The 23895-nt window shown below is 47.9% G+C and overlaps 1 protein-coding gene across 3 annotated transcripts in view; it reads left to right on the top strand.

The window, feature by feature from the left end:
* CEP152 (centrosomal protein 152) overlaps window positions 1-23895 on the top strand; it is a 318523-nt gene that overhangs the window by 175619 nt on the left and 119009 nt on the right. For all 3 annotated transcript variants that reach the window (XM_069222500.1, XM_069222501.1, XM_069222502.1), the window contains exon 21: window positions 17495-17626. In XM_069222500.1, coding sequence (XP_069078601.1) covers window positions 17495-17626 — 132 coding nt within the window. The remainder of the gene's footprint in view (window positions 1-17494; window positions 17627-23895) is intronic.

Raw genomic sequence — 23895 nt, 5'->3', positions numbered from 1 at the left:
GTGAGCTACCTGATGTGGACATAAGATTTGAAATTCTGCCATCTTGAAGATGGCAGAACTAGGAACTCAGAGACATTGTTATGCCCACTTCCCACAGGAGGTGAACATAAAGGGGGCATAGTGACCACAGGGGTAAGCAGCCCATTGGCTACTACCTTACATGCCCCAAACACCCTTAAATTCGGTATTTAGGGTAGCCCCTGGCACCAGAAAATCAAATCCTGCCAACCTGAAAGAAGATGGACCCTGAAGAATCGCAAAAGCAAGAACAGAAGACCAGCAGCAGGCTTGGTCCGAGCCCCACTGACCTGCCCGCTGTCCTCAACAGTTGCACCAAACACGACTTTTCCTGCAACTGCCCATGCCTCCAAAAGCCTGGGAGCACTGCCACCCTCATCCAAGGCCCAGGAACTCCTGTGGAGTAGCCGAGGTGCTCCCCTGCATCCTGCACGTATCCCAGAAGAACTGTAAGGAATCCGGACTGCCAAAACCCAACACCAGAAAGCACGAGTGCTCCCTAGCCCAGGTTGAAATGGGCCAGCGGTGCCAGCGTGATCTCCTGACGTTCTAGAGACCAAGCCCACCTTGGGTTTGCCAACTGTGGACTTCTTGATGCCACCTACAGCCTCGTTGTGCGGGCCCTCCTCTACCACGAGTGACCCACTGACAAAACCCTGACACCTCAGGACATCTCTGCACCCAGCCGCCCTGGCCCGAGGAGGAGAGGACCAACAGTGTCCCTCTGTCTCAAAGCATCATGAAACCCTAGCCCCCTTGTTGGTTCAGCTGGACTGGTGCCCCAGTCCCAGCTTGCAGCATCTTTCTAACTGGACCATTCCCCATAGGATAACAACAGAGCACCCGATGCTGAAAAGCACCTCTGCACCCGCATGCCCCAGTGCCTCCTGAAGTGACCTGTTCATGCGGCCTTGGATCTTGCCTTATACTTACCTTAACACCAGAAGAACAGTCCTGTAAGTTGTTGCTAAGTGCCTGAATGCAGTATACGATTCTTTTCCCATAGGATACCACTAGGGTACCTGACACTTAAAAGCACCTTTGCACCCAATGCCCCAGTGTCTCTTCGAGGTGACCTGTTGGTGCTGCCTTGGACCCTGCCCCATGCTCACCTTAAGTCCAGAAGACTGGTCCTGCAAGCCACTGTAAAGTACCTGAATGCAGTAAATGCCTTTCCTCCATAAGATAACATTACCGCTTCAGAAAGTGCACTTTGTTGATTTTTCAAACCTGTAAAAGCAATGACTCGAATGGTACTTACCTGATTGCGATTATCATGGTACATAAAATTATATAAAGATAAGTGTTATTTTTATAAATTGACGAGGATTTTCTTATTGAGTCGTGCATATCATTTATTGACTGCATGCATGCAGCAAGTGTCTAACACTCCTCTCTGATAAGCCCAGGGCTGCTCGACCACAGAAACCCCTAAGAGAGCACCTTGGGGTTGCTAGAGCAAGCCCCTGTCCATTTGTAAGGGAAACCCTGGACTCTTTGCACAGTATACCTCATTTCACCACAAAGAGCCAGCTTCCTACAATGACCATTTAACGCTCAAATGACATGCATCAATTTTAATGAATATTATCCCTATGCAGAATGACCAATTAAGAAGTGAGGAGGCTATGAAGACAAGGAGTCTGAAGACCCGAATGAGGTTGTTATTTTACGTGATGCTGTATTCCATATCAATCTTGTTTCTTGGGCTACTTGAAAATCTAAATTAAAAATGTGATACACTGGTTTCTGATCCTGTTGAACAAGTGAGCACTGTTATCATGGGTAATCCACCATGCTGTAAATCTGAATCCAATATCAGGGACTAGTGTGAACTTTGAGGATGTGTCTCTTCCCATTCCCTTCATAATCATGCACCTTACTTCCTTTCAACCAGCCTCGTAGTGTTTTGACTGAAAAGTCTACAAAATCTACCCAGGACTGAGTCGAGGTTTTGTGACTCTCCCTAAACTTAATTCTGTGCTCCTCGGTAGTGAGTCCAAATCCCTCAATCTGATCGAGACTTCTAGCTGCAGATTCCTTACCTTAGAATTCCCTTGTCAGCTTCGAATCCGAAATTTTTCTACTGAGCAGTACCCTGCACACGCTGTGGGGTGACGTCGTCCGGCTCCGCGTGCGTTGTCTGGTTCCGCGTGGCATCTTCAGTGTCGTTGGAGCCGTCTGTGACATCACTGTCTTCTATGTAGGCACCACCCCAGTGCGCGTGCGTCAGTTCTTTTCCTTCTGCGCCAGTTAAGCGCAGATCTGGGAAGAGCTACCCTTTTTTCAATGGTTTTGTTGAAACTTTTTGATTGTCTGAGCGATGTCTTTGAGAAAGACGGGATTCAAACCGTGTGGTGCATGTCATCGCACCATGTCGGTTACAGATCCTTGAAAAGGACCACGATTCGAAGTCGTATTTTGACTATCAGGCCATGGCTCCAAAGGCCTTAACAGAGAGATCTCTCAAGCTTCTAGCGGCCCGGAAGCCGTCTTCCGTTAGCGAGACTCCGAGGAGGTCACAGTCCCGCTCTAGGAGGAGGTTGCAGCACCGCTCAAGGAGCCCCAAGTCATCTTCATCGCATTCGAGGTCTCCGGGGCATTCAGGTCAGAGGCACAAGAAGAAGAAGAAGCCCAAGTGGACTTCGACTGCGACATGCCCCTCGGCCGACAAGGTGTCCAGGGAACGCTGACGTTCCGAGCGCCGCTCCGCGGAGCCATCGCCAGGGCTGACTCCTCATCTTCCCCCTTTTTCGGGGACCATAGCGACCCCGCTCAAATTAAAGAATTTTACGAGGCTATGCGCCTTGTTTTTGAGCAGGATGCACCCTTGGGTGGGTCTTTGGGCCCCGCAAGGGCAGGAGGGGCCCCGTTGGATTCGACGTGGGGGACCTCGGGATCCGATAGCGGATCCGGACTGGTATCTCACAGTCGACCTCATCCGGTGCCGGGCCCAACATAGACGCTCCACCACCACCGTTGCTCACTGGTGGTGGTAGCACCATCCTCATTCCGGATGATCTGGAACCGGAACGACATCGTACAACACCGATTCTGACTTCGATGGCGCCGATTAGGCCCAGATCAGTGCCTGAGGCATATTCAGAACAGCCAGGCACAGGAGAGGAGTGGGAGGGGTCTGATGACCCTTTAGAATAGGGATTGGTGCATGAACAGGACAGGTATGAGGATCTAGGGGAAGCCAGTGGACTGGATACTTCTCCAGGTGCTGGCATTCTCTCTCCTCCTGCTGTGGCTATGGAGTATCTTATGCCATGCTGGTGCGTAGGCCACCTACGGTCTTGGACCGAGACTTGCCTACGGTACCAGTCAGGACTAATCTCCTGACAGAGGTGCCTCAGCCGGGGGTTGCTACATCGGAGCCAATGTTACCATTCAACAAAGCACTCACGGATGTCCTTCTGGGAGCATGGTCCAAACACAGCACAGGGGCTCCTGTGAATAGGACAATCAGCTGCCGCCATAGACCTGCTCCCAATGACCCTAGTTTCCTCACCCAACACCCCACCCTGGAGAGCTTGGTGGTCCAAGCCTCCACTTCCCGTGGTGCCTTCACTTCCGCCCCTCCGGATGGGGAATCTAAGAGGCTGGTCCAACTTGGAAAGAAGTTATTTTCTTCCTACAGCCTGGCATTGAAGTCAGAAGATACCTCTTGCCTATTGGGCCGTGTTTTCCATACTTTACGGGATACAGTGGCACAGGTGCTGCCCCAGGTCCCGGAGGGTGTACAGAACACACTCACCCAGGCTGTCAAGGATGGGAGAGATGCAGCCAAGTTTACTATCAGGTGTGGCTTGGAAACAACCGACTCGCTGGGCAGGGCAATTTCTTCTACAGTGGCCTTCCATCGCCATGCCTGGCTACGTTATACTGGCTTTTCAGGGGATGTTCAGTCGAGTTGGATGGACATGCCTTTTGATGGCTCTTGCCTTTTTGGCAGCCTGTCTTTTGTCCCTTTTGAGGCTTCTGAAGGGGCGCGGTACCACGCCACCCACAAGTTAGCCACCGTCCTACGGCTTCACAACATCCAGTGCGAGGACGGGGTTGTGGTACCATCAGACCCAGAGGGTCTGGCCAGCGGTCAGCCACCACACAGCTCCCCTCTTCCAGCAGCGGCCAAGCCCTCCTAGTATGGTTCTGCAAGACCATGTCCGTCCGGTTGGAGGGAGGATTCAATTTCATCTCCCTCACTGGCAGTCCATCTTTTGGCGGCAAGTCTGGCAGAGGAGTTGATGAGAAAAATAAGGGGGAGTCACCCTCCAGCCAGGACAAGCCCCCAAGGTGCCCAGAGCTGAGGTGACCCCTTCCTTAGAAAATCCCCCATCTTGGCATGGAGGATTTAGCCCAATAGGATTAGGGATGTGCCCCCCTCCTCATAGGGAGGAGGCACAAGGAGGGTGTAGCCACCCTCAGGGAAGGTATACATTGGCTACTGCCCTCCAGCCCTAAACACACCCCTAAATCTAGGGGCGACCCTGAACCCATGACATCAGATTTCTGATGACCTAACAAGAAGAAGGACTGCTGACCTAAAACCCTGCAGAAAAGAAGGATACAACAACTGCTTTGGCCCCAGCTCTACCGGCCTGTCTCCAGATTCAAAGAACCTACAACAACAACGCATCCTGCAGGCTCAGAGACCTCTGCCGACTGAGAGGGCTGCCCTGCAATTCCAAAGGACCAAGTAACTCCTGTGGATAGCGGCTCTGTCCAAAGCAACAAGAAGAAACCATCTTTAAAGGGACTCTCACCTCACTCCTGAAGCCTGAGTCCCCACCACACTGCACCCGACGCCCCCGGCCCATGTCCAGAGAAACCAATGCCGCAGAGAGGACCCCCAGGTGACTCCAATGCCGTGTCCACCCTGAGCCGACCTCCATGCACCCCTACGACGGCGCCTGTGGAGAGAATCCAGAGGACCCCTCTGACTGCGACTGCCTGGTAACAAAGACGCCTGGAAGAATCACTGCACCCGCAGCCCCCAGGCCTGTGAGGAACATACTACTGGTGCAGGAGTGACCATCTGGCAGCCCTAACCTTTGCCCAGTCGGTGGCTGGCCTGAGAAGCCCCCCTGTGCCCTGCCTGCATCGTCCGAGTGACCCCCGGGTCCCTCCATTGATTTCAATACAAAACCCGACTGCACCCGGCCCCTGTCCCGCTGAGGGTGTATTTTGTGTGCCTGTTTGGGACCCCTCCCCAGTGCTCTACAAAAACCCCCTGGTCTGCTCCCCGAGGATGCAGATAGTTACCTGGTAGCAGACTGGAACCAGAGTACCCCTAGTCTCCTTAGTCTTCTATGTTATTTGAGCCCCTCTTTGACCTCTGCACCTGACTGGCCCTGTGTTGCTGGTGCTGGGTGTTTGGGTTAACTAAAACCCCCAATGGAGGGCTGCCTATGCCCCAGAGACTGAACTTGTAAGTGCTTTACTTACCTCACAAACTAACCTGTACTTACCTCCCCCAGGAACTGTTGAATTCTGCAGTGTCCAATTTAAAAAAAGCTTATTACCGTTTTATGCCAAACTGTGTACATTACTGTTTTGATTCCAAGTTCTATCTATACCTATGCAACGTACCTTACATTTATTGTACTTACCTGCAATCTGAATCTTGCGGTTCTAAAATAAATTAAAAAAATATTTTTCTATATAAACACCTATTTGCCTGGAGTTAAGTCATTGAGTGTGTGTTCTCATTTATTGCCTGTGTGTGTACAACAAATGCTCAACACTACCTTCTGATAAGCCTAACTGCTCGACCATGCTACCACAAATAGAGCATTAGTATTATCTATTATTGCCTCTGTCAAGCCTCTTGGGGAACTCCTGGACTCTGCACGCTATCTCTTACGTTTAGATAGTATATATAGAGCCAACTTCCTACAGGGGATCATTTGGTCTTGCTCCACGAGGAAGTTACGGCTCTCTTGGCCAAAGGAGCCATAGAAAGGGCCCCAATGTCAAAAGTAGGCAGTGGTTGTTATTCCCGCTCCTTATGATTCCCAAAAAGAACATGGGTCTTCGCCCTATCCTGAATCTCTTCCTCAAAAAGGAGAAATTCAAGATGCTCACTCTTGCTCAGGTCTTGTCTGTCCTAGACCAAGGAGACTGGATGGTGGTGTTAGGCTTGCAGGATGCATATTTTCACATCCCCATCCTGCCTTCCCACAGGCATAACTTGCGATTCAAGGTGGGCCACAAGCACTTTCAGATCACCTGCTCCCTTTCGGTCTCACCAGTGCCCCTCGGGTGTTCACAAACGTGATGGCGGTGGTGGCAGCTCATCTGCGCAGGTTAGAGATTTCTGTCTTCTCCTACCTGGACTACTGGCTGTTGAAGGCTCCAATGCCCCAGGCTCTCGTCACCCACTTCCAGACGACGGTGAACCTCTTGCATTTGCTGGGGTTCACTATAAATATGCCAAAGTCACACCTGACTCCCTATCAGAAGCTCACTTTCATCGGAGCTGTTCTGGACACAATGCAGTATCGGGCCTAACCTCCCGAGCAGCGAATCCAGGATATTCAGGTTATGATACCGATGTTTTTGCCTCTATCCTGGATTTCGGTGAGACAGACTCTGAAGCTGTTGGGACTCCTGGCTTCCAGCATCCTATTAGTCAAGCATGGCAGATGGCATATGAGGGCTCTACAGTGGGACCTGAAGTTTCAATGGACACAGCATCAGGGAAATCTTACCAACATGGTTCAGATCTTGGAGGGAACTGCAAGGGATCTGCAGTGGTGGTTAGTGAACTGCCATTGGGTCAAGGGCAGACTCATCTCCTTTCCCCCAACCAGATTTTACAGTAGTGACAGATGCGTCACTTCTGGGATGGGGCGTCTATCTGGGAGAGTTGGAGATCAGGGGTCTCCGGTGGAATCCGGACTCCATATCAACTGTTTTCAGCTTTGGGCGATCCGGCTAGCATTAAAGGCATTTTTTCCTGTTGTGAAAGGGAAGGTAGTGCAGGTGTTCACAGACAACACTACCACAATGTGGTACTGCAACAAGCGGGCGGTGTGGGCTCATGGACCCTTTGTCAAGAGGCTCTATGTCTCTGGACTTGGCTGGAACATCAGGGCATAACCCTGGTGGTTCAACACCTGGCAGGTTCTCTGAACGCCAGAGCGGACAAACTCACCCGGCGATGCTTAGCGGATCACGAATGGTGTCTCCATTCGGAGGTGGCACAAGGACTCTTTAACAGTTGGGAGAGCCTTGGTTAGATCTGTTCGCCTCCGAAGATAATGCGCAATGTCAGCAGTATTGCGCATTGGAGTTTCAAAGGCGGCTATCGCTAGGCAATGCTTTTCGTCGCAAGTGGACCTCAGGCCTCCTGTTCGCCTTTCCGCTCATACCACTTCTGCCCAGAGTTCTCATGAAAATCAAGAACGACTGGGCCCAAGTAATCCTAGTGGCTCCGGATTGGGCACGATGAGTCTGGTATCCAGAGCTTCTCAAAATGAGCATCAATCCTCCAATCAGGTTGCCTCTTCAGGAGGATCTTCTGTCGCAGCAGCAGGGGAAGGTTCTCCACATGAACTTGTCAACTGTGCGCCTTCATGCGTGGAGATTGAGCGGCGGCAGTTGATGGTTTCAAAGTCTGTGATGTCATTCTTGCTGCCAGGCGTCCCTCTACTAAGAAGGTTTACGCCTGCAGTTGGAAAGGTTTCTTCGCTTGCCTGATCTCCTATTGTACAGAGATTCTTAAAATGGCTTGTACATATGTTTCCACCTACTCCTTTTGTTATGCCCCAGTGGGACCTTAATCTGGTGCTCACTTTTCTTATGTGTGCTCATTTTGAGCCTTTACATAATTGTCCTCTCCGGCTGCTCCCTATCAAAACAGCCTTCTTAGTGGCAATCACATCTCCCAGGAGAGTGAGTGAGATGCAGGCGTTATCATCGAAACCGCCGTATCTCACGATATATCCTGATAAGGTAGTCCTCAGAACTCGTGCCTCTTTCCTCCCCAAGGTGGTGTCCCCTTTCCATCTGGGTCAAAATATCACCCTGCCCACCTTCCTTGCTCCACCGCATCCCTCTAAAGAAGAGTATTATTGTTCTACCTTGACCACACAAAAGCGTTCCAGCTGGACAACCAACTCTTTGTGGGGGTACGTTGGTGCAAATAAGGGGCGGGCCAGTCCAGAAACAAACCATTTCACGCTGGATTGTTCTCTGCATTAAAGTTTGCTATGCTTTGGCTAAGAAGCAGCCTCCTGAGGGCTTGAGAGCTCACTCTACCAGTGGGAAAGCTGCTACCACGGCATTAGCTTGAGGCATGCCGCTACTAGACATCTGCCAGGCAGCAACGTGGGCTTCCTTGCACACGTTTGCAAGACACCACTGCCTGGATAGCCAGGTTAGAAGAGAGGGGCATTTTGCTCGCTCGGTCCTGCAGGACTTCCTATGTGAAGTATATCTTTGCAGCCCACCGACAGGAGTTATAGCTTGGGTATCTATTCTAAGGTAAGGAATCTGCAGCTAGAAGTCTCTATCAGATGAACAAGTTACTTACCTTCGGTAGCGAATTATCTGGTAGAGACTCTACCTAGCTTGAGATTCCTTACACCTACCCAAGCCTCCCCGCTCTGCGGATATATATTATATTTTTAAGATTTTTACCCTTTCCCCAGGGCATGTCTCTCTGCTCAGACAATCAGAAGAGGGAAAAAAAAAGATAAAAGTTGGTTCTTCCATGACTCTGTGCTTCTGGCGTGGGAACTTGTAGAAAAGAACTGACATACGTGCGCCGGGTGGTGCCTATATAAAAGATTGTGATGTCACAGACGGCTCCAATGACTCTGACAACGCCACACAGAGCCGGACAACGCACGTGGATCCGAACGACGCCACCCGACGGCGCGCGCAGGGTACTGCTCAGCAGAAAAATTCCGGATTCTAAGCTGACACCAGGAAATTCTAAAGTAAGGAATCTGCAGCTAGATAGAGTCTCTACCAGATCATTTGTTACCGAAGGTAAGTAACTTGTTCATCAGGGTATCCTTCATGTCCCCCTCACCCTCTTGCATGGTGTTAGGATCCTCTGTGATGTGGGCGGCTTCAAAGTATGCAAGTAGCTCCTGGAGCTGTGTATTGGTAGGGGTTCACCCAGTTTTTATTTTGCTGGCCTTGCAGAGGTTGCTTAGCTGCTGCACAGTGTGTTGAAGGTAAGGGGTCAGGTTGAGTTCGTTTACGCTCTCCTCTGTGCGAGACATGCTTAAAGTAGTTGGGACCTTTTTAGGAATCTACAGAATGTTTCTAAGCAGTTTTTTCACGCCTAACTATTTAAGAGACTTTTAAAAATTTCTAACACAGTTGAACTGGGGGACTTACAACAGTGCAGATTAAAAATTTGGAAAAATTGAAAAGAATAGAAAAATATTTTTAAATTAAAGTCAATTGTGAGTTTCTTCGTGAAAACACCTATTGACAGAGTGGTATCAGCAAATGCAAAGTCTTCTATCCCCCCGCTGACACAAATGTAGGTAGCTGGCTATCTGTGCAGTGTACCAAATGTAGGATTACACTATGCAGTAGTACAGGCGACCTTTCTTTGTTTACAGGAGTAATAGTAATAATCCCTGAAACTCTTTTGTAGCAGTGTGGGCGAGCAGTTAGGCTTATCAGAGGGTGGTGCTAAGCATTTGTTGAACACACAGAGTCAATAAATAAGACACACAATCAAGAAGGAACTCAAGACTAATGTTTAGAAAAAAAAGAAGATAAATACTGTTGCAGTTGTATTGATTTAGCAGCTACGTAACACTTTTACTCAAATGCACTTTTACGCTGTAAAGATTCCAAAGTATTTTTACTGCAAATGGGTCCTTGTACACAATTCTCGAGAGTCCCATGTGGATTGCTGTGTGCTAGACATGCAGGGTCACAAGCAAGCTAGCAGTATAGTTTTACCTGCCCTGGGGCGTCCCAGTACAGTTGTGCTAATTTAGTCGGGTGTCTTGCCTGACTTGTATGGTTGGCATCGAGGGGGGCTACCTAAAAAGAGACTGCAAGGGGAGGGCTTGGGGGTAAGTCTAGGAGCTCCCTGACGGAGGTCTCAGTAGGACAGGGGCCCTAGGAGCAAGGGAACACCGTTGGTTGTTGTTGAACCCGGCTGTGGAGCTCAGATGCAATGGATCTTTTGTTGCTTCTGCGTCAAGGCGCCCACTGTTCTTTGGTGGACCTGCAAGAAGAACAAAACAAGGCAGCTTGACTCCTCTGGATGATATCCTCTGCGATGCTGATGTCCCTCAACAGCTGGTCTTCAGATGCAACATTGGAATCCGAATTGGACTTCAACAAGCCTTGGATGTCGCAAGGGGTCTAGTACCCCAGATATTGGTGAGGAAGCTCTGGTTGGTCCTGGTGTCTTCTCACTTGGTGGGGAGACAGGACTAGCCTATTGTAGCACTGTGACCTTCTCCTGGATGGCTGCTGCTTCGGTGGACCCGGTGGTCAGCAAATTGGTGAACCAGACTTTGTGGTTGCACAAAGTGGGGAACTGGCTCCTCCACTCCAAGGGAGATGCTGAAGGCAAAGTGCTGGAGAACCTCCGAGGCTTTTGGAGTCGAGGCAGTTGCAGAATGAGGCAGGGATGTTGCAATTGTCAGGACAGAAGCAGGCAGGGTTTCATGCCAAAAGTCCACCAGTAGTCCACAGTTCTCTCTTCTTTGGCCCTTCTTTGTCTTCTTCTTCTTGGGTCAGGCAAATCTCTTCTGGTGTCAGGGGCCCACCTAATTACTCAATTTAGGGGTGTGGTAGAGTAGTAGCCAATAGGCTATTTATACTTGGGGTGACTACAACCCCATATATGATCACTTCTTGTGGGAAGTGGGCATAACCCTGTCCAGAATTCCTATCTCCACCAAAATCAAGATGGTGGAACCCTTCCTTGAGTGTCCACTTAAGATAGCCCACCATAGGGGGGTGGCTAGCACAGAGATGGAACACACCTACTTCATAACTAATTTTCACACCTCTCCTGGTTCCAAGTGGCCCCAGGGCAGAGTGCAGCAACTCCCAGGACTGAGGAAGATGAGGTCACATACCAAAGGCAACAGGGTTTTGAAGCCCCTACCTTGGTGTGCAGATTCACTAAGCATCCTGCTGGAGTAGGTGATAACACCTTCCTCCGGAGCAGGAAATGTTTCTGGCCTTTGAGAGAACAGGCTGTCACCTCCAAGGGGGTCAGAAACATGTCTGGTGGCAGGCCGGTCGGTACCAGTCAGCCAGCACACTAAGGGACTAGTAGGTTTCAGGCGGCACTGCTAAGGTGTCCGCTAGATGCACATTATAATAAAGCCAAGGCTAGCATCAGTCTGGATTTATTAAGACGAGGTGTGTGATACCCAATACCATAGGTTTCAGTAAAGCCATTATGTAGCTGGCGAACTCGTAATGGCAAGTGTCCAGTACATTCCTTAAGATGGGTTCCCTGTTCACTTGCAATATCCAGTAAATGAAGTAGGCATCACAGGAGCATATGTGCTCATGCAGATATGTCCCCACAGCAAATATAATTCCCTGCCTTAGAGCTCTGGGGCCTGCTAAAGGGGTGACTTACATATATTTAGATGGGGCATTGCAGACAATTGGTGTGCCATGTTGTGTTTTTTTCTGGCATGCACCAGGACCCACAGACTGCAATGGCCATGAGGGTGGCTCAATACATGCTGCAGCCTTTTGGGATCATCTCCAGTACCCAGGCCATAGGTACCCGGTGTACCATTTACCAGGGACATACAGAGGTATACGAGTGTGTGCCAACTGTACACATTTTACTTTTTTTTTTTTTAGAGAAAGAGCACTGGCACTGGAGACTTCATTGGCAGAGACCCAGCGCACATCAGTTGAAAAACCTTAGCACCAGTGAGCAAAAAAGTGTGCACTTTCCTACACAAGCACAAGCCCATTGGTGCTGCATACGGTTCACGGTGGGCTAAGAGCCCTTCTAGTTTGCTGTGCTTTTTTTGGGCCGGTGAAGGACGTTCAGTAGCATATGCCGGCGTTGCAGTGGGATTTGAAGTCCCACTGGGCAAGGGTAATCTCTTCTATATGGTCCAGATGTCGAAAGAGACTACAAAAGATCTGCAGTGCTGGGTAACGGACCGCAGATGAATCAGCGGCAGACCCCTATACCCCTATAGTTTCCCGAGCCAGTGGTGCCTAATGCATCACTTTTGGACTGAGGTGACTGCCTTTGAGTGGTGGAGATTAGGGGCCTCTGGTCTCCGGTGGAGACTTGCTTCCTTATGAGTCGTCTGAAGCTGAAAGCAATGAGCTTCGCATTGAAAATGTTCCTGCCCTTCATCAAAGGGAAGCTGGTCGAGGCAGGTGTTCATGAATGTTAGAAACTGGGTCTCTAGCTGGCAGAGGTATGCATCCTGTCCAAGTAGGGACCACAATCCTAGTCAGGGTAAGTAACAACACAACCTAAATTATTCAATGCTCACCCTTGGGTAGCTTGGCACAGAGCAGACCAGCTTAAATTAGAAGGCAATGTGTAAAGTATTTGTACAGTAACTCATGCAGGAAAACAGTGAAAACACCATAAAAAGACTCCACATGACGTTAGGAAAATGGATTATGATTTTATAAATAAAATATAACCAGAATGACAAAAATCCAATGTGTAGAAGTCAAGATATGAATTTTCAAAGAATAAATGCAAAATAGCGATTGGAATCAAATAGTGCTCTGTTTGCTATAGGTCGTGCTGGACCGGGGCAGAGTTAAAGTTTGGGCCGACCACAATGGATCTCAGGACAGCTACAGAACCCATGCAGACCAGCGGGAACAAAATCCCTTTCCTTGTCTCAATAGCAAGATTTGCGGTGAAATGTGTCTATCAAGCCCCTACCGGGATGGAGGTGCGTTGATCTGTCTTACACAGTATTGGCTAAGTATATGTTCCAAAGACGAGCGCTGGAGATGAGATGCGTTGGTTTCAAAGTGTGATGCTCCAGGTTTTTCCTCATCGAAAGATGTATCAATCTCGGTAGATTTCTGCAGTGGCAAAACACGATTCTAATGCGTTGGAGCCTCGAGGCAATACATCAGTTTCGAGAGCGATGCGCCGATTCTACTCTTACAACCAGGTCGATGCTCCGGTTTTGATACATGCAGACAGGAGATGCATTGATTTCTGTGATGGAAGTCTCTGGGTCCACTTCCAGTGAACCAGGCACAGGAGCAGGGATAAAACCTTTGATGTCCCTGAGTCTCAAGCAGACGGAGGCAAGTGAACAAGCCCTTGAAGATCGCTTGTGGTACAAGGCAGAGTCTAACTCTCCAGCAGGGTCAGAGAGAAACAGGTAGTAGGGCAGTATAGCAGAAAAGCAGTCTTTCCAGATCAGCAATCCAGCAAATTAAGAGTCCTTGCTGCAGCACAGCAGTTCTTCTGACAGAGTCCAGTTGTAGGTCCAGAAGTGTCTGGTTTGGTGAGGTCAGAGACCCAGTACTTATACCCAGTTGTGCCTTTGAAGCAGACGACACTTTAAAGAAGGGTCTTTGAAGTGTTAAGAGGCCCTTTGTTCTCAGCCCTGGCTCCAGACTATACTAGGAAGTAATCAGTCCTTTGTGTGAGGACATTCACTTCCTATTCAGGTGTAAGTCTCAGCTCCCCCTCCACCTTACCTGCCCAGGAAGGGCCATCAGAATACAGATGAGAACTCAGACACACCTAACCTTCCTGTGCTTGTGGATGTCTAGAGGGAATGCACAAAGTATAGCTGTCACCCACCCCAGATGTGTAATAGAGACAGGCTTCAGACACATATATAGCTGTAAGAGCAGACAAATGCCCACTTTCTAAAAGTGGCCTTTCTGAAATAGTAATGATAAATCAGATTTTACCCAATAAAGAGGATTTATCATTACCATTCCATTGATATGAAACACAATACAGCTACTCCTTTTTGATCAGGAATTACAGCTTAAAAGTGTATTAAGGAATTCCCAATGCTGGCCTATGAGAGGAGGAGGCCTTGCAATAGTAATAAAACAACTTTGGGAGTTTTTCACTTCCAGGACCTGTAAAACTTAAAAGTACATGGCCTACCTTTTACTTACACAGCACTCTGCCCTATTGGCTAACTAAGGCCTACCTTAGGGGTGACTTATACGTAATAAAAAGAGCGTTTTAAATGTCATTTCGAAGTAACAGTAAAACTGCACACACTTGGTCCTGCAATGGCAGGCCTGAAACAGGGTTGAAAGACTACTTGTGTAAGTGGCATAATCAGTGCTACAGGCCCACTTATAGCATTTCATTTACAGTGCCTGGGTATACGGTATACCACTTTGCAAGGGATTTACATGTAAATTAATTATGCCAATTGGGTATGAGCCAATACTAACATGTTTAGGGGAGAGAGCAAACGCACTTTAGCACTGGTCAGCAGTGGTAAAGTGTACAGAATCCTAAAACCAGCAAAAATGAGGTCAGGAAAATGGAAGGAGGCAGGCAAAAAGTTGGGGAAACACCACCCTAAGGCTGTCAGGTGTAACAACGGACAATGCTACTGTTATATGATACTGCAACAAGGAGGGCGAAGTGGGGTCGTGGACCCTGTACCCGGAGGTTTAGCGCTTCCAGACATGGTTGGAACTTCAGTACATTTTCTTGACCATGCAGCATCTGGCGGGATCTCTCAACACCAGGTCAGACATACTCAGCTGTCAGTTCCTCATGGATCATGAACGGCACCTCCACCCAGAGGTGGTCCAGGGTCTCTTTGAGTACTGCACCTTGGCTTGATCTGTTCACCATGGCTGAGGCTGTGCAGTGTTCGCACTTCTGTGAGTTTGTTGGAGATTCCAAAGCGGCTCTCGCTCTGAGACGCATTTCATCTATGCTGGAATATGGGAATCCAAATGATTTCCCACATCTGCCTTCCCGAAGTTGTGAAAAATATCAGAACTTAGCAGGCTTAAGTCATTCTGGTGGCTCCGGATTGGACCAAAAGTGTGGTATCCTGGGGAAGAGCATCTGTACTCTGATCTGGCTGCTCTTCCGGGACAATCTCCTGTCACAGCAACAGGGTGGATTTCACACTCCAAACTGCACACTCTCCATCTTCATACTTGGAGATTGAGCAGTGAAAGCTTAGGGGCATCTGTTTTCCTTCCGAAATCTTTGTCATCCTGGCAGCCAGCCATCCTTCAACATAAAACTAGAAACACTTGCCATTAGGACAAGTTTGTGGCTGTGCAGTGGCCCACTTTCTGTACCCTTGTCTGAAGAGAAGGCTATGCTTTGGGTACAGATAAGGGGTATCTTTCAGGCTTCCTGGCTTTTTTGGTGTTGCTGGACCAACCCTCCCTGTTTAAGTCCCCCGTTGTAATACGTTTTCTGAAAAGGTCTTCAGCACGTTTCCCACCAAACCTTTTATTATGCCCCAGTAGTTTTAATCTATTTGATGTGTTCCCTATTGAACCCATGCATATCTGCCCCCTTTGACTTCTGATGATCAAGATAGTCTTCTTGGTGGCCGTCACATTGACCAGGAGGGTTAGCAAACTACAACCTCTTTCTATTCACCCTATATACACCAGCTTCTTCCCAGACACACTGGTTCTCATGCCTCTTTTCTTTAGAAGCTGATGACACCTTTCCACATCGGCCAAAGGATCATGCTGCCAGCTTTTTCTGCTTCGCCTCACCTCTCCAAAGAAGATGAGCGACTTCACCATCTGGATCCTCAAAGGGCACTGTCCTTCTATTTTGATTGCACCAAAGAATACTAGGTACTGGGTTAACTCTACATCAAGATCTGCTACCTACTAGCTAAGAAGCAGCCCACTTAGGACTTGCAGGCTCATTCCACCAGAGCCAAAGCTGCGTCTGTTGTGTTATCTCGTGCAGTTCCTGTCCTGAACATCTGTCAGGCTGCTATGTTGGCATTCTTGCACACATTTACTAAACATTACTGCCTTGACAGTCTGGTCAGTCATGATGGGCACTTTGCCCTTTCAGTCCTCAAGGACTTTTTGGTCTAAGCCAGTTTGCGGGCCCACCTCCAGGAGGTATTTCTTTGGTATCTATTCTAAGGTAAGGAATCTGTGTCTGAAGTCTCTATCCGGTGAACAGGTTACTTACCTTTTGTACTGCCGTACCTTGTAGAGACTGTATCTACCAGCAGAATTCTTTACAGACCTTTCCATCCGCCGTGTTCTGCAAACTACACTTTTCATCTAACAAGGTCCTTGTAGGGCCTAGAATCTGCACACTGGTCAAATAACCTTCTGATGTGGCTCTGTGCCCCTGGCGTGGAAATAGTCATGAACTGAGGTCAGCACGCTGGAATGGTGCCTATATAGGCACTGCGGACGCTGCCACCAATGCAAAGATGCTCAACTGCCCCTACCAGTACCCAGAGAAACTATTCAAGATTATCCAGTCTGATCCCTGGGGAATACTCTAAGGTAAGGAATCTGCAGCTAGATAATCTCTACCAGATGCTTTACTAAAGGCAAATAACTTTTGGATGCCTGTAACTGGCAGGTCAGAAAACATAAAATAAAGTTTTGCCCAATGAAGAACCAATTCCGTTTTGAAAGCGTGACCAAACATCTGCCCATTCTGCAATCAGCCCCTCTTGTCTAGCTCCTTTCTCCTATTTCTTTTCTCTCACTTTAGCCTACAAATGAAGAGAAGGATAATTGGTCAGTCATAGGAAAGAAGGGAATGTTTAGGACTGGCCCTTCAAGAATCGCTATGGGGAGTAACTTTAAATAATTGGTGCATCCACTCTATTTTCCTCCAGAGTTGTTTGAAGATTTCAGGACCCTGGAATCATGTTTGGTAGATGGGGAGAGGGAGGTGTTTAATAATGTTGCTCATATAATACCCAGCCATCATAGTCAAGCATGTTCTATAATTAAGACTTACCTGAAGTAGTCAGCATATCTAAAGTAAAAATCAAGTTCATAAAGCTCATGTGCAGTTTGTCTTCCATAAGTATACTACTTCTGTGGTGCACTTAACAGGATATTCCTGTTGAAAGGTGGACACATTTTTACCAGTGTTAACGGTGGCCAGAGGAGGGATGAAGCAGTATAGGAGAACTGTCTCAAGGCCCTGACTTTCCCTATCACAATGCCCATGATGAGTAGGACTCATAGAATGAAGATCTCCAGGAAGTAATGTGCTCAGTCTATCCTCCTTAATGTAAATCTTTATGTCATACTTGAAAGGTTTTGATTCTGAGTTTCACAGTTGCTGCAAAATCATTTTACTGTGACCAGATATTCCTCTCCAGAGTCAGGGTTACTAAATTCTCCCTCATTTATAGACATGAATTTTACCAGAAGATAGGCCATTGCATTAGACTTGAAAAAACATTGTCTATCATGAAAACAAACAGCAGCAATGTCATAACTTATTTTTTTATATTTCATAATATTGAGAATTCAGTTTTCAAATGTATTTTTAATTTAATTTTAGGTAGAAGCAGCTGTCAATAATGCCCACGCTCGATGGTTACAAGAATTAACTAGTCTTGCAGAGTATAAAGCAGCTGTAAGAGCAGAACAAGAGAAGTGGGAGCAAGAAAGCAAACTTACTGTAGCAAATCAGGTAATGTGAAGTTTATGGTGCCTAACAAACTACTATTACACTATGATATTTTGAAATTCTCATGAAGGTGGTGCCTTTTGAAAGGCAGTCACATACATTGGGGTGTGCTGTTTTTTTTTCTTCCTCTTAGCCTTGATTGCTTTGATTACCCACCTTTAAGGTGCTAACTAAAACACTGGTATTCAGACTGTGGTTATTGGTGACACACACAGTTGACGTCTTGGTCCATTCAGGCCAGAAAGATTTTGAGGACCTCTTGTTTCTTGTTGTGTCCCTGTTAACAGGAGGACTAGTCTTCTAGGTTTTCTCAGGTCTCAGATAGCAGTTTCAGTCCTCTTCTGATCTTCCACAGGACCAGAAGTGTTTAGAAGTAGGTGTCTAAAGATGTCACATTTATGCCTGACGCAAGCTAGTAGGTAAAAATGATCACTGGGTATGCCCTAACCAAAGGGTTAAAGTCTCCTGAGTCTAACTCTATCCACTTTGGTTGTTATGACATGTTACTTCCCTCCTTTGATGTGCTCCCCAAAGTTTGTGTAAACCCAGAAAACCTGAGGTCTTGACACTCAAGCAGGGTCTGACACTGTTATGTTAACAAGAGGCACACTCTGATGGCAGATGGTCTGGCTGAGGGAATGGATAAAAGAAGGTTGCAAGTCTGAGCGTTAGCTACATCTGCTTGTGATAGGGTAGGCCTCTTTAGAGTTAATCAAGTATTTGGTCGTGCCCATGGGTCATCCTGTCAAGGGCAGACCACTACCTCCCCCCAAACCAAAAGGATTTTGTCCCTGTCCTACTGGCAGATTCACACCTCCTTCACATCGATTGAAATATAATTATTGGCTAGTGTCAGTAGGAGATGAAAATGCAGATTTACTTTTCAGGGACTTTAGACAGGGCAAAGGTAACTATTTAAAAAGTCCTTTTTTCAAACTATTTATTACAAATCCAACTTCAACAGTGAATTGTGTTTGTAATAAATATTTTGAAAAGTCCAAAAATGTAATTTGTAGCTCCTTTCTAGGAATGGAGTTAAAATGTATTAGACTTAATATTGTTCCCACTTCTTTCATATGGAACAGCCTTCTCTCCCACAGTGAAAATAGCTTTTAGGGCTTTTTCACTACAAGGACATTTCTAACATAAAACTTTTCCATGTCCCACATTTAAAAGGAACGTACCCTTCTTATGAGCAGTAAGGCCTACGTAGGGGTGATTAATATTCAAAAGGAATATTTAGGCCTATCAAAAGGGTTGTTTTGATATCTTGACAAGCGGCAGGCCTCCTCTCAAGTTTACTTAGTCAACAGTAGATGATTGTAAAGAAATGGCTCCCTGTTGCAGTTACCCCACACTTTTTGCCTGATACTGAGGCTGACTTGACTGAGAAGTGTGCTGGGACCCTGCTAACCAGGCCCCACCACCAGTGTTCTTTCACCTAAAATGTACCATTGTCTCCACAATTGGCACAACCCTGGCACCCAGGTAAGTCCCTTGTAACTAGTACCCCTGGTACCAAGGGCCCTGATGCCAGGGAAGGTCTCTAAGGGCTGCAGCATGTCTTATGACACCCTAGGGACCCCTCACTCAGCACAGACACACTGCTTGCCAGCTTGTGTGTGCTGGTGGGGAGAAAATGACTAAGTCGACATGGCACTCCCCTCAGGGTGCCATGCCAACCTCACACTGCCTGTGGCATAGGTAAGTCACCCCTCTAGTAGGCCTTACAGCCCTAAGGCAGGGTGCACTATACCACAGGTGAGGGCATAGGTGAATGAGCACTATACCCCTACAGTGTCTAAGCAAAACCTTAGACATTGTAAGTGCAGGGTAGCCATAAGAGTGTATGGTATGGGAGTCTGTCAAAAACAAACTCCGCAGCTCCATAATGGCTACACTGAATACTGGGAAGTTTGGTACCAAACTTCTCAGAATAATAAACCCACACTGATGCCAGTGTTGGATTTATTAAAAAATGCACACAGAGGGCATCTTAGAGATGTCCCCTGTACTTTACCCAATTGTTCAGTGCAGGACTGACTGGTCTGTGCCAGCCTGCTGCTGAGAGACGAGTTTCTGACCCCAAGTGGTGAGAGCCTTTGTGCTCTCTGAGGACAGAAACAAAAGCCTGCTCTGGGTGGAGGTGCTTCACACCTCCCCCCTACAGGAATTGTAACACAGATCAGTGAGCTTCAAAGGCTCAGGCTTCGTGTTACAATGCCCCTGGGCACTCCAGCTAGTGGAGATGCCCGCCCCCTGGACACAGCCCCCACTTTTGGCGGCAAGTCCAGGAGAGATAATGAGAAAAACAAGGAGGAGTCACTGGCCAGTCAGAACAGCCCCTAAGGTGTCCTGAGCTGAGGTGACTCTGACTTTTAGAAATCCTCCATCTTGCAGATGGAGGATTCCTCCAATAGGATTAGGGATGTGCCCCCTCCCCTCAGGGAGGAGGCACAAAGAGGGTGTACCCACCCTCAGGGCTAGTAGCCATTGGCTACTAACCCCCCAGACCTAAACACACCCTTAAATTTAGTATTTAAGGGCTCCCCAGAACCTAGGAACTCAGATTCCTGCAACCTAAGAAGAAGAGGACTGCTAAGCTGAAAAACCCTGCAGAGAAGACGGAGACACCAACTGCTTTGGCCCCAGCACTACCGGCCTGTCTCCCCACCTTCTAAAGACACTGCTCCAGCGACGCTCTCCCCAAGACCAGCGACCTCTGAATCCTCAGAGGACTGCCCTGCTCTAGAAGGACCAAGAAACTCCAGAGGACAGCGTCTCTGTTCACCCAAGACTGCAACTTTGTTTCCAAAGGAGCAACTTTAAAACAACTGCGTTTCCTGCCGGAAGCGCGACTTGTGGAGAAACAACACTTCAGGGAGGACTCCCCGGCGACCACGAGACCGTGAGTAGCCAGAGTTTCCCCCCCCCCCCCCCCGATCCTCCACAGCGACACCTGCAGAGGGAATCCCGAGGCTCCCCCTGACCGCGACTGCCTGACTCCCAGATCCCGACGCCTGGAAAAGACTCTGCACCCGCAGCCCCCAGGACCTGAAAGATCGGAACTCCAGTGCAGGAGTGACCCCCAGGAGGCCCTCTCCCTTGCCCAGGTGGTGGCTACCCCGAGGAGCCCCCCCCTTGCCTGCCTGCATCGCTGAAGAGACCCCTTGGTCTCCCATTAATTTCTATTGGAAACCCGACGTGTGTTTGCACACTGCACCCGGCTGCCCCGTGCTGCTGAGGGTGTACTTTCTGTGCTAACTTGTGTCCCCCCCGGTGCCCTACAAAACCCCCCTGGTCTACCCTCCGAAGACGCGGGTACTTACCTGCTGGCAGACTGGAACCGGGGCACCCCCTTCTCCATTGAAGCCTATGCGTTTTGGGCACCACTTTGACCTCTGCGCCTGACCGGCCCTGAGCTGCTGGTGTGGTAACTTTGGGGTTGCTCTGAACCCCCAACGGTGGGCTACTTTGGACCCAAACTTGAACCCCGTAGGTGGTTTACTTACCTGCAAGAACTAACAAACTCTTACTCCCCCTAGGAACTGTGAAAATTGCACTGTCTAGTTTTAAAATAGCTATATGTGATTTATGTGAAAAGTGTATATGCTATTTTGATTATTCAAAGTTCCTAAAGTACCTACCTGCATTACCTTTCATTCAAAGTATTACATGTAAAATTTGAACCTGTGGTTCTTAAAATAAACTAAGAAAATATATTTTTCTACACAAAAACCTATTGGCCTGGAATTGTCTTTGAGTGTGTGTTCCTCATTTATTGCTTGTGTATGTACAACAAATGCTTAGCACTACTCCTTTGATAAGCCTACTGCTCGACCACACTACCACAAAATAGAGCATTAGTATTATCTCATTTTGCCACTATCTTACCTCTAAGGGGAACCCTTGGACTCTGTGCATACTATTCCTTACTTTGAAATAGTGCATACAGAGCCAATTTCCTACATTGGTGGCAGCGGTGGGATACAAGACTTTGCATTTGCTGGACTACTCAGCCAATACCTGATCACACGACAAATTCCAAAAATTGTCATTAGAAATTGATTTTTGCAATTTGAACTATTTTTCTAAATTTCTAAAAGTCCTGCTAGGGCCTTGTGTTAGTCCCTGTTAGCATTTCTTTTAGAGTTTAAAAGTTTTGTGAAAGTTTGAATTAGATTCTAGAACTAGTTTTAGATTCTTAAAAAGTATTCCAACTTTTAGAAACATAATGTCTAGTGCAGAAGAGAATGTGATGGAACTCGACCTCAACCCTTACCTCCATCTTATGATGAGGGAGCTAAGGTCTCTCTGCAAAATAAAGAAAATCCCAATTGGCTTAAGACCCTCCAAACAACAGCTCCAGGAGCTTTTGGCAGAGTTTGAAAAAGCCAACCCCTCTGAGGATGACACCCCAGAGGATGAAGCTAGTGACTTGGAGGAGACTTCCCCCCCTCCAGTCCTGCATAGGGAGAACAGGGCCCCTCAAGCCCTGTCTCCAAATATAATAGTCAGAGATGCTGCTTCCCTCACAGGAGGGGCCAGCACCTCTGAAATCACTGAGGATAGCCTCAGTGAAGAGGACCTCCTGTTAGCCAGGATGGCCAAAAGATTGGCTTTGGAAAGACAGATCCTAGCCATAGAAAGGGAAAGACAAGAGATGGGCCTAGGTCCCATCAATGGTGGCAGCAACTTAAATAGGGTCAGAGATTCTCCTGACATGTTGAAAATCCCTAAAGGGATTGTGACTAAATATGAAGATGGTGATGACATCACCAAATGGTTCACAGCTTTTGAGAGGGCTTATGCAACCAGAAAAGTAAACAGATCTCACTGGGGTGCTCTCCTTTGGGAAATGTTCACTGGAAAGTGTAGGGATAGACTCCTCACACTCTCTGGAAAAGATGCAGAATCTTATGACCTCATGAAGGGTACCCTGATTGAGGGCTTTGGATTCTCCACTGAGGAGTATAGAATTAGATTCAGGGGGGCTCAAAAAACCTCGAGCCAGACCTGGGTGGATTTTGTGGACTACTCAGTGAAAACACTGGATGGTTGGGTAACTGGAAATGAAGTGCATGACTATGTTGGGCTTTATAATTTGTTTATGAAAGAACACATTTTAAGTAACTGCTTCAATGAAAAGTTGCATCAGTATCTGGTAGACCTAGGACCAATTTCTCCCCAAGAATTGGGAAAGAAGGCGGACCATTGGGTAAAGACAAGGGTAACCAAAACTTCCACTGGGGGTGACCAAAAGAAAGGGGTTACAAAGACTCCCCAGGAGAAAGTGGGTGACACTAGAAACAAAGAAAAAGAGTCCTCTGTAGGCCCCCAAAAACCAGAACAGGTGGGTGGGCCCCAAGACACAACCCAAAACAAAGGTGGGTACCAGGGTAAAAACTGGGATGCCACTAAGGCATGGTGCCATAACTGTAGACAGACAGGGCACCACACCAAGGACACTTCTTGTCCCAAAAACAAACCCCCTAGCAAAATCCCAGGGGTAACCAGTGTAGCCATTGGGAATGACTCCTCAGATGAGGAGGTCTTCATAGCCTTCAACTGGAAAAAGGGCCCAACAGGTGAGTTGGAGATTCCAGAGGGAAGTAGACACTTCCACCACCTACTGGTGAATGGAATCCCAGCCACTGCCCTGAGAGACACTTGTGCCAGTCACACTATTGTGCATGACAGGCTGGTGTTCTCAAACCAGTACATCACAGGTGAGACTGCCAGAGTAAGAGTTAGCCCAGACAGGGTCACTGATAGGCCTGTGGCTTTTGTGCCCATAGAAGTGGGTGGGACTTTTAGCTGGAGAAGGGTGGTAGTCAGTACAGACCTCCCCCTTGATTGTCTCCTTGGAAATGACTACCCAGAGGTTAGTCAGAGCCCAAGAGAGGAACTGGTCCAGTGCCAGTCCTCTCCCAAGGATTCTGGAGGTGCTACCCCTGCAGTAACTGCAAGTAGGCCCCAGAAGAAAAAGAAAATAAAACAGAGTAGGAAAGGTGGACAACCTTTAGCCAAGGTTCCAGCAAGCCAATGAGATTCTGCTCCAGTAGGGGAAAACTCCAAAAGTGGCACTGGTACAGTCCAACCTGACCCACAAGAATTCCTGGCTAGTCAGGCAACTGTTAAGCCTGAGTGGGTGGCTCCTCAGCTAACAGAAGAAAGAGTGGAAGAAGGGTGTTTACTACAAGATGTGGTAACCCCCCACTCTAATACAGCAGACAGCCACCCTGAACACAAAGAAGCCTGTAACTTAGCTC

This window comes from Pleurodeles waltl, chromosome 3_1, assembly GCF_031143425.1.
Source record: "Pleurodeles waltl isolate 20211129_DDA chromosome 3_1, aPleWal1.hap1.20221129, whole genome shotgun sequence".
In the NCBI taxonomy this organism is placed as follows: Eukaryota; Metazoa; Chordata; class Amphibia; order Caudata; family Salamandridae; genus Pleurodeles; species Pleurodeles waltl.
This window is presented reverse-complemented; position numbering and strand designations above follow the sequence as displayed.